The 16,855-nt window shown below is 33.0% G+C and overlaps 1 protein-coding gene across 2 annotated transcripts in view; it reads left to right on the forward strand.

Moving 5' to 3' along the window:
- The window catches only part of LOC115881027 (serine protease persephone-like), a 73,362-nt gene extending 61,337 nt beyond the window's left edge, over window positions 1-12,025 (forward strand). For both annotated transcript variants that reach the window (XM_030898384.1, XM_030898383.1), the window contains exons 2-8: window positions 11-144; window positions 2,838-2,973; window positions 7,297-7,394; window positions 7,569-7,732; window positions 9,746-9,942; window positions 11,535-11,698; window positions 11,853-12,025. In XM_030898384.1, coding sequence (XP_030754244.1) covers window positions 79-144; window positions 2,838-2,973; window positions 7,297-7,394; window positions 7,569-7,732; window positions 9,746-9,942; window positions 11,535-11,698; window positions 11,853-12,014 — 987 coding nt within the window. In that variant the 5' untranslated portion in view covers window positions 11-78 and the 3' untranslated portion in view covers window positions 12,015-12,025. The remainder of the gene's footprint in view (window positions 1-10; window positions 145-2,837; window positions 2,974-7,296; window positions 7,395-7,568; window positions 7,733-9,745; window positions 9,943-11,534; window positions 11,699-11,852) is intronic.
- The last annotated feature ends 4,830 nt before the right edge of the window (window positions 12,026-16,855 follow it).

The following is a 16,855-nucleotide window of genomic DNA, read 5'->3' on the forward strand; positions in this document are numbered from 1 at the left end:
GTTCTTGCAGAAGGATCATCATGTGTTCAGTTAGGAAGTCCTGGGATATGCAAAAGGATAACAGAGTGCGAGGAAGCAATGGATTCGTTGAAAAGACATGGGAAGCATGACCTTTTGAGGTGTGGATTTGTTAAAGATGAAGAGGTAGGTAATATTCACAGTCTTCCAAAATAAATCAAAATTTACTCATTACTCCGAAAATATGCTTGAATACCTATGTTTTTCTAAGCTTTTTAAGTTATTGTTTTTTTTTTCTTCTAACTAAAAAAAAAGAAAAATGTGTCGGCTATTTTTTTACAAGCTATTTGCCTTGCTTGTGTTGGTTGAGTCAAAATCTGGTCAGTTTAGTGTAGTACTCGGTAGTACCTAATCAGGTATAGGTACGGTATTTTCATTTTTGATGTAGATATAATATACAGTGTGGTCCGAACTGTATTCCGTAAACTTCGACAGTACATTCTGCAGATAAAAATAAGTAAAAAAAGTTCGTATAAATGCATGTTCTAAAATACATAGTTTCGGAGATACAGGGTGTAGAAGTTTAATTTTTATTTTGATAATATTTTCCAAATAATTCCTGAAGAAACGTCAATATTTGTATAAAACTTGATAGGAGAAATTGGATTTTGATGTCAATATGACTCCTACTTGTGGAGGGCGTCATCTTATTTTTTAACTGGTATGAAGAGCAATAACTTTTCGTCCCAACCTGTATAAAACTACTGAGTAAAAAATATACATTTGCGACATTTTTAACGTAAAAAGGTCTCTTGGTAAAAATCGCTACGAGTAGTGGTTCTAGAGATATTTGGAATTGAAATTATCAATACCTGTCATCATTGTCATAAATTAAACATATTGACTAAATAATTATTAGACTAAAACCATAAGTTTGAAATGATTTTGTGTCAAAAGTTCAACAGAAACTGTTGTACCCTTTGAATAAGAAGACTAAGGAAGGAGCATATCAAAAATCTTAGGTACACCGCGATGGGCCTCAAATATGGCCGACTGAAATTCCGGTTTATCAATGTCGTTCTAATTTTATTTAAAAAATGTAAAACTATGATGTAGGGTAGACGTGGGGTAGACTCAATAATTTGTTGTTTTATTTTACGTTGTGAATAAATGTTGGTAGTTATTAAAATTGTTATAAAAATATATAATTCTAATAAAAATAGATAAGTTATAATAAGTATTTATTAACACAAACATCCGATACGCTACTGAAGCAGGTAAGTCAAATTAACGTATCTAAATTCTTTGACATCTAATCTTTGACAAGTAATAAATAAAAGCTAAAATGCAAGAAAAATATATAATGTAGTTAATTTAAGTGAATTTCATAAATGATCGGTTTACTACACGTATGTATATTATATAGTCACTTACTAGCGAAAAGTTGTTCCATTATTTCACTCAGTTTTTGCCGAGATCTACCGCACGCCACACAACCAACTATTTTAGAGTCTTTTTCGATAAATCGCGATAGTGTCACTGTTAATTTAAGTTCTGCCACAATTTCCATCTAGATTTACTACCTTTATACAGCTATCAGTAGTAGAATAAATAATAAATAACATAAAATAAGCTCCGTAAAGACTGACAAATCCACAAAATTTCAAATCAAATTCAAATGTGTCAAATGAATCGTCAAACAGAACTGTCAAGGATCCCCACCCTAGAGAGCTTTTATGGTGGCTTTTCCGCCCACCATGCATGAATACATGGATAGCATTATGCTCCTTCCTTAGTCTTCTTATTCAAAGGTTGTACCTATCATTATTTTTTCATCAAATCTATGATTAATTCAAAAAAATAAAAAGTTTTCAAATTTATCATCTCAGTCAAAGAACTATCTACTCAGCATGTTTATTTTTTGTCAATAATAACATGTATTGCATATAATTAAAACGACTGCTCGTAGCAATTTTTACCAAGAGATATTTTTTACGTAAAAAATCACGGAAATGTAATTTTTTTCACTCAGTAGTTTTATACAGGTACGGACGAAAAGTTATTACTCTTCAAAACAGTTAAAAAACACGTAGGTGGCGCTCCCGACAAACAGCAGTCATATTGACATCAAAATCAAATTTCTCATGGCAAAAAACTCTCAGACACCAATTTTCATCCAAATAGTGACTTCAGAAATTATTTAGAAAAAGTCGAAATAAAAATGAAACTTTTACACCCTGTATATCTCCAAAACTAAGCATTTTAGGACATTAATTTATATGAACTGTTTTACTTATTTTTATCTGCAGAATATGCTGCCGAAGTTTCCGGAATACAGTTCGGAACACCCTGTAGATTATTTGATAATTAACAGTAATTTTTATTTATTAATGATAAGGGAAAGATTTATATTTTAGGCAGTTTCCATATCTCGACTAATATGATTGATATTATAATTAGAGGAGTAAAAATCTTTCCCCAATAATTTTAGAATATTTCTTAACATACCTATCAAAACTTTAGTATTGTTGCGATTTGTTAATGACAAGTCACTTTGTTAATATCTTCAGTGTAGAATGATACTTTTACCTATTAAGTTATTCTCGTTCAAGGTTCTCTTTTCTGTTTACAAGCACTTTACGTAGAGCACTTTAAATACCAAATTATGACATCTTTAATATTTTAAGAGATGATTTTAGTTATCGACAGTGTTTTTACGTTAATTACTAAGTATAAGGTATTTTCAAATTTACCGAGAAAAATCAATCGAAAAGATTTTTTAAAAAAGTCTTAGTACTCTATTGATAAGTTTGTCAAAAGTACTACCAACATTTCCAAGAATATTGCAAAACTTTATAAAAATATTACAATTTTTTTAGGTGGTTTGCTGTCATGGATTCTTTTTTGACCGAAATCCTACGATAGAAAGAACGACAGTAGACAGTAGAACAGTGTGGAGCACTAATGACATTGATGATGGCAAAAAACCAAACGGGAAACGCATGAGTGAAAGAAGTAAGTATAGTTCATATAAGGCCATCTACCGCCTTTCCGGCCAAAATATTCTAATAAAGTTGCGATGAGTTTTTTACGGCTATTAAGCTATCTTTTACACTTCGCACTAAAAGAGGTTGTAAAAAGAACAATGTTCGACTGCAAGGTCTGCTAGTAAAAATTTTCAAGCTTAAATTATCACAACACAATAATTCATTTAAATCAAAAACTCGTAATACAAAACTAAAGTGTCAAAACGAATAAAAATGTCAGGAAATAAATAAATAAATGTGGCAACCTGGCATTTTTTACAGGGGAGCTACCTGAATCTACAGCAGGAAATTTAAATCCCAGTTATGGTAGTATCAGACACAGCTACTTTTGTTGCGCAATTTTTTTTCAGTCGCTAGTCGTTGCAAAAGTTGCATACAGTGTTCATACACCAGCAGAAAGTAGCCCAAAACGAAATGCAGCAGCTGCCTAAAAAAGTTTTCATATGTTCAAACCAAAGCGCTACTTTTGCAACATATTTTTGTAGCCGCAGCCTTGGAGGGGCAACATTCAACAGTACATGACAGTACACCACCCACAGCTCAAGGTATCGTGTGTGTACCGTTTGGAAGACGATGTGAATTTTCTTTTTTATGTCTTCATCGGGTATATGTAAGAAATACAAAAGGCTATTAAAACTCTTAAGAACAATAAAGCAGCCGGCCCCGATAGCGTCCCTGCAGACCTCCTTAAAGCAGATCCTAGCACAGCAGCAGATATACTGCATCCTCTAATTACACGAGCTTGGGTATCTAACATCATCCCAGATGACTGGAAACAGGGTCTCATTATTAAACTCCCTAAAAAAGGAGATACCACTAACTGTGACAACTGGAGAGTATTGTTTTGTTAAACACCATTCACAGGATAATATCCTCTATAGTTCATTTAAGGTTAAACTCCTATATAGAGCCTCTGAGAGAGAACCAAGCTGGTTTCCGACCGAACCACTCGTGCATTGACCATATTAACACATTGCGCATTATCATAGAGCAGTCAATAGAATTTAGGTCACCTTTATTCTTATTATTCATAGATTTCGTCAAAGCTTTTGACAGTATCCCCCATGCGATGGTATGGAAAACTCTAAAAGAAAAAGGTGTTCCGGAAAAACTAATTAATATAATCAAGGAACTCTACAGAAACACAGAATGCAATGTGCTGCACAACGGTAGAACAAGCGACAGTTTTAACTTAGGGACAAGAGTAAAGCAGGGTTGCACTATTTAATATCGTACTCGACAGCGTTTTGACTAAAGCCACAGCAAACATTAGGGGAGTACAATGGACTCTGACATCGCATCTGACGGATCTTGATTATGCTGATGATATCTGTCTCACAACGCAATCCTTCAAAGACATGGAAGTGATGCTCACACGTCTAAAAACAGAAGCAGACAAAGTAGGATTAAGCATAAACATCGACAAAACAAAGTCAATGCGCATTAACACAAACAACAGCACTCCATTCAATGTAGGAATCAAACATGTCGAGAATGTAACAGAGTTTACTTACCTGGGAAGTATTGTAACAGCAAACGGTGGCGCAGACGCGGATATTGTCAGCAGGATCAGGAAGGCGCAGCGAGCCTTTGGCCAACTAAAATCGGTTTGGACGTCCCGTCAACTCTCCATACAAACAAAATTAAGAATATTCAATTCCAACGTCATACCAGTTTTATTATTTGGCTGCGAGACATGAAGAGTGACAAAAATATCCATCAACCGTCCACAGGTGTTTATCAATCGCTGCTTGCGGAAAATACTTAAAATCTTTTGGCTAGACACTATACGTAACACCGACCTGCTTCATCTTACAAACCAACAAGAGGTAGGCATTGAAATCCGCGAAGGAGAATGGGATTGGATAGGTCACACTTTGCGGAAACCTGATAGTAATATAGCGAAATCTGCGTTGGAGTGGAATCCCCAAGGAAAAAGAAAGCAAGGACGACCTGCTCAAACATGGAGACGTTCCATACTGGATGAGCTTCAACAAATAGGGTCAACATGGAAGGAAGCAAAAACAACTGCCAAAAACAGAACCCGATGGAGAGCTTTCACTGAAGCCCTTTGCTCCGCGTAGGAGATCCTATATATATCGGGTATATGTAATTCAGAAGAAATTTCCGAAATAGCGGCTCGTCTTTTCGTTTGGATGTGATAGAATGACTTTTTACGTTCCATAAACACTCATCCCTTGCTTCTACCGCTTCTATCAAACATTTTACTTGTTCTCTGTTCCAAATCCCTTGTTTTGACTTCGACAACATCATAATTTGTCGGTTAATTCTTTACTAAATACCACATATAAATCCTGGAGTTAACTGAAAAAAAAGTATATACGTTTCGGGCATACCAACAGAATACTGCACCAATGTCCGCAGTAAAAGTTTCAACTGATTAGTAATCTTTTTGCTGCACTTGCAACCTTCATCAACAAATGTTCACACACGGCTATTTCTTAAACTGCGCGCAACAAAAAGTATCCTACGCAACCAAGCTGCGATCACAACGTTACAGGTTGCCTAGGTATTCATACTTGCAGCAGATCAAGTTGCGCAGTTTTAACAAAGCTGCGCAACAAAAGTAGCTACGCTGAAAAAAGGATCTCTCAGTCGAAATGAATATGACTTTGACCCAAAAGATTGGCGCTTTCAATAGGGCCACGAACGACGTTTCTTTACCCAAAGCATTAACTATCTTTTCATAAGCTTTAAAAAATTACTTTAGAGAATAGAAGAATCTATCTGTCCAAAGTATTTCACTCTTGACCCAAAATGAATATGCAAAGAAGCTCTTGCTACAAGAACAATAGCCTCTTTGATTCATACAAAATTTTTGATTGAAAAGGGACATTTCTTGATTAAAGAAACACTTTTCTTAAACCAATAGCGAATACTATTGACTCAACTAAAATTTATTTTGATCTAAGAGAAGTCTATACTTCATATACAGGCATATTACGAGGTATATTGTTTTCTGATAAATTTAGGTTTTCCTGGTCTGTAGTAAGTAAAGTGATATTATTTTCCTCGATTCGATAAGTAGTTATTTTGCTTCTTCACTCCTTGGTATTTTTTGGGGTGGTTCATCACTCTACAAATTACAAAAAATGTTACATCACGATTAATCAAAGTAAAGCAAATAAATTATTAAAATTATACGCTTTGGTCACATTTTGAATTTTTAATACGGCGACTAGAAATTCTAGAATTTTTGTAATTATTTGCATAAAAAAATCGATTCCTATATTCTATTCTATCTATAGTCACGCATGTATTATCTAAACAAGTGCATTAGGTAAATGTCTCTTACCTTCAAATATAGCAAATAAATGCTCTAATTTCCATTTTTTCAGAAACTCCTTTAAAGAATCCATATATCCTAAAATTTGTCCATAAAAAATGACAAATGCATGTTAATAACGATCACTAAATTGTTATACGATATGCGTTTAAAAAGCAAATTATTCAAAATTCCAAGTGGAAAATTCCAAGCAACAAAACCCGTGCGTACTATGATGTGCGACCTATGAAATGCGACGTACGACTGATCGGACTGCCAACTGATTGTATATACCGTCCTTCGTCATCGTCTTTGCGTGACGTTACTATTTTTCATCAAAAGAGTATTTAGCTATTGGAAAAATGGCCATGTTTCTTGAATGAAGTACTTCCTAGCGTATTTTTCTTATTATCTTAAAACAAAGTAACTTGCACTTGGTTGAATGAAAATAGATTCAAGAGAAATTTTCGAATTTTTCAAGAGAACCAGTTTTCTTGAGTTAAGAGAGTTTTTCTTCAGGCAAAATATTTTCTTTTACGCAAAAATAAATTCTCTTGGCACTAATTTTTTTTTCAAGAACGATGACGACTTTAGTTCAAGTCTACCTTTTTTATCAGTGTATGTCTCTATGTACTATACCTTTAGTCAGCCCGGCGCCGGCGTCGAATAAGTTGATGGTGGGCAACAATGAATTTAAAAATCGGGTTTTCGATGACGTAATTAAAAGCTTAATTGGTATCGAATATAGGTTCATTTATCTCAAAAATATAAATAAAAAATATATCAACATATTCGATTTTTTTAAATATGTCTTTACGCTAATATGTGTTATAAATGAAATAACGATCGATGACATTCCCCATATAATTTCCCATATAAAATGACAGCGATCTTCATTTCATAGTCATTGCTGACACCGTTTTTTTTCGATCGTATACTTAAAACCTAAATCAGTAACTTCTTAATTATTTTATGTATATTTACAATTTGTTTAATTATTTTCAGTGTGTGACAAATATATAAAAGAATATAAGATAAAACCCGAGATAAATTTCCATATAATCAACGGAGAAGATGCTAAAATTGGCAGATTTCCCCATATGGTAAGATTTTTTTGTTCTATACTCAACAATAATAACAATATTGTACCTAAAAAGCTTAAAAAACAACTTTTTTAATGACTATTTTAAATAAATAATGGGTTAAAATTCAAGGGAGTCGGGACAAAATTCATAAATAGGAAAATCAACATTCTGAATTATTTTATTTTATTTTAGGCCGCTTTAGGTTTTCGAAGCGATTCCGACGAGAATATAATAGAATTCAACAGATGCTCGGGATCACTAATTTCAACCAAATTTGTCCTAACAGCGGCCCACTGTATGTTCTGTGCCATCTGTAAAAACCCAGTGTTGGTTCGGTTTGGAGTGATCAACATCACGTAAGTAAAGGATACAGGGTGTCCCAATATTCCGTGGACATCGAACAACTACGTATTTTTTGAATCAACATAAGTTTGTTGCGCACTATTTACCTCTATACAAAAGTACTTCGTTTATCCGTTAGAGGGCACCAATTAAAAATAAATTTGAACGGTCAAAATCGGTCGTCGGTGGAGTTGGAAAATATTTATACTAAAATTTATGTAGGGTGGGGTTAGTTTTCTCGTACTTTTTCTTGATATACATATACAGGGTGGTCCAAACTGTATTCCGGAAACTTCGGCAGCATATTCTGCAGATAAAAATAAGTAAAAAAGTTAGTATAAATGTATGTCCTAAAATGTTTAGTTTCGGAGATACAGGGTGTAGAAGTTTCATTTTTATTTCGATTTTTTAAAATCGAAATGTAATGTAAGTAATGTAATGTAAGTAATAAACTCATGTATACAGAGTCGGTCACAAAGTCGTGGCACATCAAAGTTTCATATTTTTAAATGGAACCCTCTGTATATTATTGCATATTTCAATTCTTCCTTCAATTCTAAGCAAAAATCGAAACCACGTAATGTACCTCAAACCAACTGTTTCCGAGTTATTGACTTTTGAACATCATTTAAACAATTCGATTGAAAATTTAATATTGATATGTTCAGTTTCATTTAATGATGTCATTCTGCCGAAACTGTGATACTATTGCAATGGTTTTTTAAATGCCTATTAGCTACTAGTAAATTTAAATATACAGGGTCGATCATAAAGTGGTGGCACATCAAACTTTATTTTTATTAAATGAGACTTGCTGTATATTATTGTATATTTTCAAGTGATATTTTCAAAAGTCAATAACTCGGGAAAGGTTGGTTTGAGGTACATTGTGTGTATTTCGATTTTTTTTTAGAATTGAAGGAAGAATTGAAATATGCATTAATATATAGGAGGTTCTATTTAAAAAAAAACTTTGATGTGCCACGACTTATGACCGACCCTGTATAGCAAAATAAAAACACTAAAAGAACATTTTAAACGAACAAAACACTTTAAAGAACATTTAGCTCAGATAAGATATGGTAGACCGGATAAATCTTGCGTTGCCGAACATATTGTTGATAATGAACATTGTATAGATCTTAATAATTTCTCAAATTACAGGCAATTAGATGCATATGAAAGCATCAGAATTAATAAATGTAAAGATAGTATGAACAGAGTCAACGGTCCAATTCCTTCAAGTTCTTTGTTCCTACTACTCTAGTGGCGGAAATCTAACTGTTACGCTCAGTTGGCTAGATTTTGCCACGCCCACTCGGTGCCCACTGAGCGAGTATATAAACGCTCAACTTGTAGATTGTACTTTAGTTTATAATCATCTGCTGATGATGCTAACATGGTTAGCGAAACGCGCGTCCAGTGTAAAACTAAAAGTGTTTTGGTGTATTGTGGTGATTTAGTGTTTTTATTTTGCTGTGTAACACCAAAGGTTCCAACCCTCAACTGTAATCGACCCTGTATACATGAATTTATTACTCGCTCATAGATATTTAAAAATTCTATAACTTTTATATTTAACATTTTGTGCTACCTCCTATATTTTACCTAATAATGGACCGTTTCCATACATAACAACGACCCTGTATATCAAAACAGAATCGGAGCTTTGTTGATGTAAAAGATAAGTCTTATTTTTACGTGAGGAATCTCCTCACGAGAAATGGCACATGATTTTTGAAACATCCTGTATTTATATTTCTCTCTTTTTAGTTCAAGAATAAAAAATTAAAAGAATCATCTACCAAACACTTGAATCAACTATCGCAAAAATTTATATAGTACCAAAGTAAAATATTCTTTGATAGTACTCACTGAGAACATACCGTACGATCGGAAAAAAACAGCGCCCAGGTGGCTTATAATTTTACATATAAAATGACAGCGATATTCATTTCAAAGCTATCTCTGACGCCGTTATTTAATTCATATTCATATTATGAAAACTAAAAACATGTCGGTTTTAGTGATACTAAGGACGCACAAGATATAGAAGTAAAAAACATAATACTGGGAGATTACAACTACACGTCAAAGCACAACGATATCAGCTTGATCGAGCTGATGAAGGACGTAACAACATCCAGGACAGTCTATCCAGCTTGTTTGTATACCTCGCCTGATGATCCTATTAGTTTGATCATAACTGGATGGGGAAATACAGGTAATATAATGGCTACAGAACAATATAAAATGTGTCCCATTTAGTAGCCCAAGTAGCATTTTCACGATTTGCGACCACATGTTTACTAAACGCAACGTTGGATTAGTTACAAAAAATAGTTAGCTCCGTAGCTTGGGTATTAAAATAAATGTAAACGTTGTTGTAACGTTGTGCCGACGTTGAACTAGTACTACAACAAAGTAAAAGCTTCTGCGACGTCGAATAAACGTTATCTTGTAACCTTTTTGCTTAAGTGATATTTAGGTGATTCGGACAACGTAGTTACAATGTTGGGCAATAAAGAGTTTTCCGACGTCACTTTCAGGACCTATTCCAACGTTATGCAAACGTCGTCTGTTTTACTAATTCCAACGTTGTTAAGATTTCCTTATTCTTACGTTGGTAGGACGTCGAGCTACTACCTTTTGCAACTGTATTGAATCATAACCTTAAATCTTAAATTTTCACTTCATTGTTCTGTTAAGTCAGACAGTTCAGTGCTATTTTTGTATTTATAAAAAAAAATTAATTAAAATGGGACATAAGAAAGGTACATATAAAACTAAATTTAAATATACATCGACATATTACCGACACTTTATCTACTCCCTCGTTTATTTAGAATATAGAGGGCGGCACAAGCTAGACTCTAGGATGACTAAATTAAGCAATCAGTATATACTACCTGTTAAGGCTGAACTGCGACTTTATTAGTTCAGTATGCGACTACTCGAACTACTCCATCTTAATCTCCAAAACAACAAAGTGAAAGCCGCCATGTTGTTGAATAAGAAAATGTTTCGTTCCTAAAATAGCAATTCCTGCTTTTTGAATACATTAACTTGAAATATTTGAGCCTAAACAACACGCGGAAACAATTTTTTCGACTGCGAATAAATTATCCTCATTTTACTAAAAAAATTCAAGAATTTTTTAAAAATTCTTTAATTTTAAGGCCCATTAGTATTTTTTAAAGTAGAAACAATACATTTATCAATAAAGTTGTTTGCGTTTAACTTTTTGCCTTGAGTAACGAGTTACAGAGTCGGTTAAAAGTGTTTCAATAATTATGATCTTCAAACATCCTCCACACTTAAATACTTTTGTTTTGTTTTCCTTCACTGTCATCTGACATATGTCTCTAACTAAATCATAAAAATAATATTTTTACTATAATTATCCCAATTTAGGATAAAACGCGACTTAGACGCCATATTAGTTTTGTATTTCTATGAATTAGGATTTTAAACAACGTTGCAGTTTGTACTAAATTAGGCTTCTAGCCAACGTCGGTATCCAACGTCGTTTCGACCCAAAAATTATTCTCCAAACTAGTGCAGACTAGGGTTGGCACGAGGTTGTGCCGACGTTGCGCCCCGACGTTTGGTCGCGTGACACAACGTTGTCCCGACGTCCAAATGCTGCTTGGGAGAGTAAAGCTTTTCAAAGATGCGGTTTACACATCACTGTGCTTTTGTTATGAAACTTAAATGACTCTTCTTTGATTTCTGGTAGTACAGAATCAATGTATAAGTAATGTTAAGTCTATGACCCTCCATTTTGTAATATATTCATTTTTTTTCTCTCTGTAGTAAACACGCAAAGGAATGTACGCCCGGCAGTGTTGCAGCAAGCAAGAATTGCACCAGTTGAAGTGGCAGAATGCAACAGCACCTTCGCAAGAGTGGATAAGGTTTCCCCAAAAGTGATAATGCATACCCAAATCTGCGCTATTTCAGAAAGCGATGCTTGTGAGGTAAGTTCCTCACTGGATAAAAGAAACACAGTTATTCAAGTTTGAAAATGCACCACCGTGTATCTAATCTCAAGCTAGAATATTAATTCCAGTTATACAACAGTTATACCTTGTGAAAACTGCATTTAAATTTTTTTTTTCTTTTATGTTACAGGGTGATTCAGGTGGACCGCTACAGGTGGTTAGAAAAGATGGCGCCTATGGAATAGTAGGAATCGTCTCCTTCGGGATTGGCTGTGGCACTAAAATACCGGGTGTGTACACAAGGGTGTACACATTCTTGGATTGGATAGAACAAAAAGTATGGCCCGGTTAAATAAATTATTTGTATAGAAAAATTGACTTTTTTTATTATTTACTTAGAACCTTTTCTAGAATTTCTGAGGATATTCTTAGGATATTATAAACAAACAGCGTTCATATTTAAAATAGTTTATTTGGTCCATCCATAACCAACAATTTCATATACATACAACTATCTAACTTAAATATTATATCGTGCTTAGAATGAAGGCACATATCACAGTAAAAAAGGTTGAACATACACGAATATAAGAAGAAAAAGTTACAATTATTTTAGTTTGTCATAACAAAGTTTAGATTAACTTATAAAGAAATAGTAGAAGTTTATACATAAAGAAATACTGGAACCTAAAACTATGTATATTAATTATAAAAGTTTTAAATGTATACAGGCCATTTTATAAATATGTAGTCTCCTTCAAAAATATATACAATATAACATAAGGAATAACTAATAGTTAAGGAATAAGTATACTATACTTTATTTAACTCCTTCCTATAATGACATTTAGTTAACAAATAGATTCATTTAATAATAACTTTTTTAGAGGATAAAACAATTTCTTATTTTAACATATTTACAGAAGTATACTTGAAGAAATGTTACTTATGAAAGTATAAAATATACTAAGGGGCTGATGGGAAAGGTTAGTCTTGGGTTGAGATTTCCGTGTGTAAGAAAAGTACAACGTGTTGATAGTGTACTGAACAGAGAGAGAACAGTAAAAACGTTGCCAAACGTATGAAATAAAACGAGAAACTCTGCACTGTGGAATTGAGTTGGTGTTCGACAGTGGTCGCGCTATTAGAACGCTGAATTCAGAAATCGATATCTCGAAATCCATTAGAAACGATTGATTGTATAGTAAACGCCACGAATATTTGGGAGTGATTCGTCGCTTGATGAAGTTAGAATCGACACGCGCGCAATCATTTTTACATTAAAAACGTAAATTTTTACCGCAGACGTAGGTTTTTAAAGACCCGGTCTAATCATCTGCCTGCGCTCCTCCTTATTCTAAAATGTTAGCGTGATTGACAAAGACGATACTATATCGCGTTTCTTTGATTGATTCGTTTTTGTGCGTCAGTCCATTGGTGTGCTTGCAGTGCGACCAATGGGGCATTCCATTTTATATTTATAACCAAATATATGTTTTGACAAGACTTTGACAGTTAAAACAACAAATTACAACCTTTGAATAAGAAGACTAAGGAAGGAGCATATCAAAAATCTTAGGTACACCGCGATGGGCCTCAAATATGGCCGACTTAAATTCCGGTTTATCAGTGCCGTTCTCATTTTATTTAAAAAATGTAAAACTATGATGTAGGGTAGACGTGGGGTAGACTCAATAATTTGTTGTTTTATTTTACGTTGTGAATAAATGTTGGTAGTTATTAAAATTGTTATAAAATATATAATTCTAATAAAAATAGATAAGTTATAATAAGTATTTATTAACACAAATATCCGATACGCTACTGAAGCAGGTAAGTCAAATTAACGTATCTAAATTCTTTGACATCTAATCTTTGACAAGTAATAAATAAAAGCTAAAATGCAAGAAAAATATATAATTTAGTTAATTTAAGTGAATTTCATAAATGATCGGTTTACTACACGTATGTATATTATATAGTCACTTACTCGCGAAAAGTTGTTCCATTATTTCACTCAATTTTTACCGAGATCTACCGCACGCTACACAACCAACTATTTTAGAGTCTTTTTCGATAAATCGCGATAGTGTCATTGTTAATTTAAGTTCTGCCACAATTTCCATCTAGATTTACTACCTTTATACAACTATCAGTAGTAGAATAAATAATAAATAACATAAAATAAGCTCCCTAAAGACTGACAAATCCACAAAATTTCAAATCAAATTCAAACGTGTCAAATGAATCGTCAAGGATCCCCACCCTAGAGAGCTTTTATGGAGCCTTTTCCGCCCACCATGCATGAATACATGGATAGCACTATGCTCCTTCCTTAGTCTTCTTATTCAAAGATTACAACAGATTATATATTGATTATTATAATGACTTGAAACACCACGGCACTGGAATTAAGTTTTATGTGACCTTGAACAGATTAGTTCACATGGTAGCGACCGATAAACTCTCAAACATTCGTGGCGTTTACTATAGTTTTTTTTGCCAAAAACTTTCTAAATATTTCTGCTATATTTTCTTCGCAGAGAGTATGTGAAAATCTTCATAAATAAAAAAGTTACATGATTGCTGAAAACTGATATGCACTCAAAGTAAATGGATGGGTTTTTTTAAAATTTTGAATGAAAAAAAAACAAGCCTATCGGATTTTTCTTATTTAAACATCTTGTAAAAGATCCGAATTTCAAAATAAAAAAAGTTTTAATATCTAAAGTGGTTCTTGAGTTATCGCGTGTTATGTGTTAAAAAGTTGAGTTTTTAAAGTATCGCGATTACTGAAGTTTAGACACCTTAACGATATCCTTATAATTCCATTTCAGATGCCCAGAAACATATCTAATGATTTTATCTAGTTAAATTTTCGAAAAAAAAGTCTTTTAAAAATAAGCGGTTTGCGATCGTGATTTTACTTACCTACCTTAGGGCAAAGAGTAGATAAGACAAGAGACGACAGTTCGCGCGGTACCTTTCATGTTTGAGTGGTGGGGAGAGTGACCTCGTCTCGCTTGTCCCTTTTAATTTTCGTAATTTTTTCGCGGGAAATTTGAAACAGACTATTATTAAAACTTGCTTGTATACCTTATAAATAGTTAGGTACTGTATGGGTAAAGAAATAAATAGAAACGAAAAAAAGTGAGTTTTCTAAATATTATATAAAATAAATTATAATTAGAAACATATTTGTCGGGGAATAAAGATAATAAAAGCAATATTTTGTATATCGTTGGTAAACAAGATAAAGTGACCAAGTCGATTTGTAAGAAATGTTTTATTTACGTGTATTTTTTTTACATATGGACTTGAACAAGTGTAAAATCACAATGTGGAGGTTATGTACAAAAAAAACAGAGTTGCTCAATTTTTTTTAAATATATTACAAGCTTCTAACCATGTCTTCGATCTATGGATTACATTTAGTTTAATAACATAATTATATAGTATATTTCTATAAAAATACTTTTCAGGATCCTTTGGAAAAGAGTGAAATATTATGTTTGTCGAAGAATAAGACCTACTTTTGTAGTCTTTATAAGCACACACATTGCCACCATCTCGTTTTTTCCTGCTACTCGTGTCCTGTTCAGTATTCATATTTAACAATATTTACAAATTAGTACGCAACAAAAACGATACTAAAATTAAACCTTAAAAACTCTCAAAACGATAATATATCGAAAAACTCTGAAAACACACTTTAAAAGGCAAAATGCAAAGAAAACAACTAATCAGATTTGTTTATGTTTAAGCCTGATTAGCACAGCTGATTAGCGTCCTAAAATCATAGGTTAGATTAGATAAAATACGCCGTTGTCAGATTTTGAGATTTTATCTGTTTATCTTTGAAATCGATCAACTTATAAGTCATTCTGTTTCTTTGATATTATCAGTACATTGTGAAAAAAGAACCTAAATCAACCTAAATTAAAAATTTACATTTCCGTGTTAACATACGTTACTTATATCCTTCTTATATTATTAATTTATTTTCAGAAAATCTTGTTTATTTTTCAAAGAAATATACTTGGCAACAAAGACAAAATGGGACTTGATGGGACCTTTAAATTTTAATATATCTGCGTCTCTCTCGCGAAATTCAACTTCTTTGTTCATTGTCGTCTCTTGTCTTATCTACTCTTTGCTTAGGGAAAGGCGTGCCGGAGAAATGTGGCAACGCCGCAACTGCACACCGTCGCATTTCTCTCACTCCGACTTAATAAGATCCCTATGCGATTTACTTCCACACATGTAAATACCAACCCAAAAGTAAGAATTACCAGCACGGTATGGGCTAACAAAAGGACTAAAGAAAGGTGAACCAAAAAAAGGATAAAAAGTCAAATACAGTATTTTTTAGATAAAAAATTACTGAACTAATTTAAAATAATTTGAATTTAGCAAAAAAATGCGGGATTTTGTATAATTTTCACCTAAAAACGGTTAGTCAAAAATATTTACAAACAAAAAATCACTTGTATCTAGGTCTCCCATTGAGTACAATTTAAATAAAACTTTTTTTGTAAAATAATCTCTTAATTATAAATTTCAAATTAAAATAAAAAACGGTTTAATACCGTATCATCGAAAAAAAGGCATCCAGTTGGCTGGGAAATGACGATCGATGACATTTCCCATATAAATTTACATATAAAATGACAGCGATCTTCATTTCATAGCTACCGCTGACGCCGTTTTTTTTTCGATCATACGGTATAATCTCAACTTTAAAGGCGAAGAGCGAGCGTTGTAATGTAAAGGTTCGTCCATAGTGCACCGCCCAAGTAGCATTTTTGGATACATTTTAGGTAATGTTTCTAATAATCGTGTCTGTTTCTTGACACAAAATGGAAACATTTTCGAAATCTAGACAGGGTGTCCCAGAAATAAGTGCAAGTATTTTAACTTGTAGTATAGTTCAACCCCAGAAACACGCCTATGAGGTTATTTTCGCGAAAAAAAAATTGAAAATTCGAAATTTTTTGACTTTTTTTGAATTTTTTTTAGTTTGTATTTAAAAAAAATAATTTCTTGATAATATGGCAACATATGTAGTAGATTAAATTTACAAGAAAGAAAATCCAGAAAAGATCCGGTGGTTCTCAAAATTTTAGCAAAAAATCATTTTTTTTGGAAATTTTCAAAGTAAAATAACTCCGTTATTTTGGATTTATTTGAAAA

This window comes from Sitophilus oryzae, unplaced genomic scaffold (genome assembly GCF_002938485.1).
Source record: "Sitophilus oryzae breed Bouriz unplaced genomic scaffold, Soryzae_2.0 scaffold_1693_pilon_pilon, whole genome shotgun sequence".
Taxonomy (NCBI): domain Eukaryota; kingdom Metazoa; phylum Arthropoda; class Insecta; order Coleoptera; family Curculionidae; genus Sitophilus; species Sitophilus oryzae.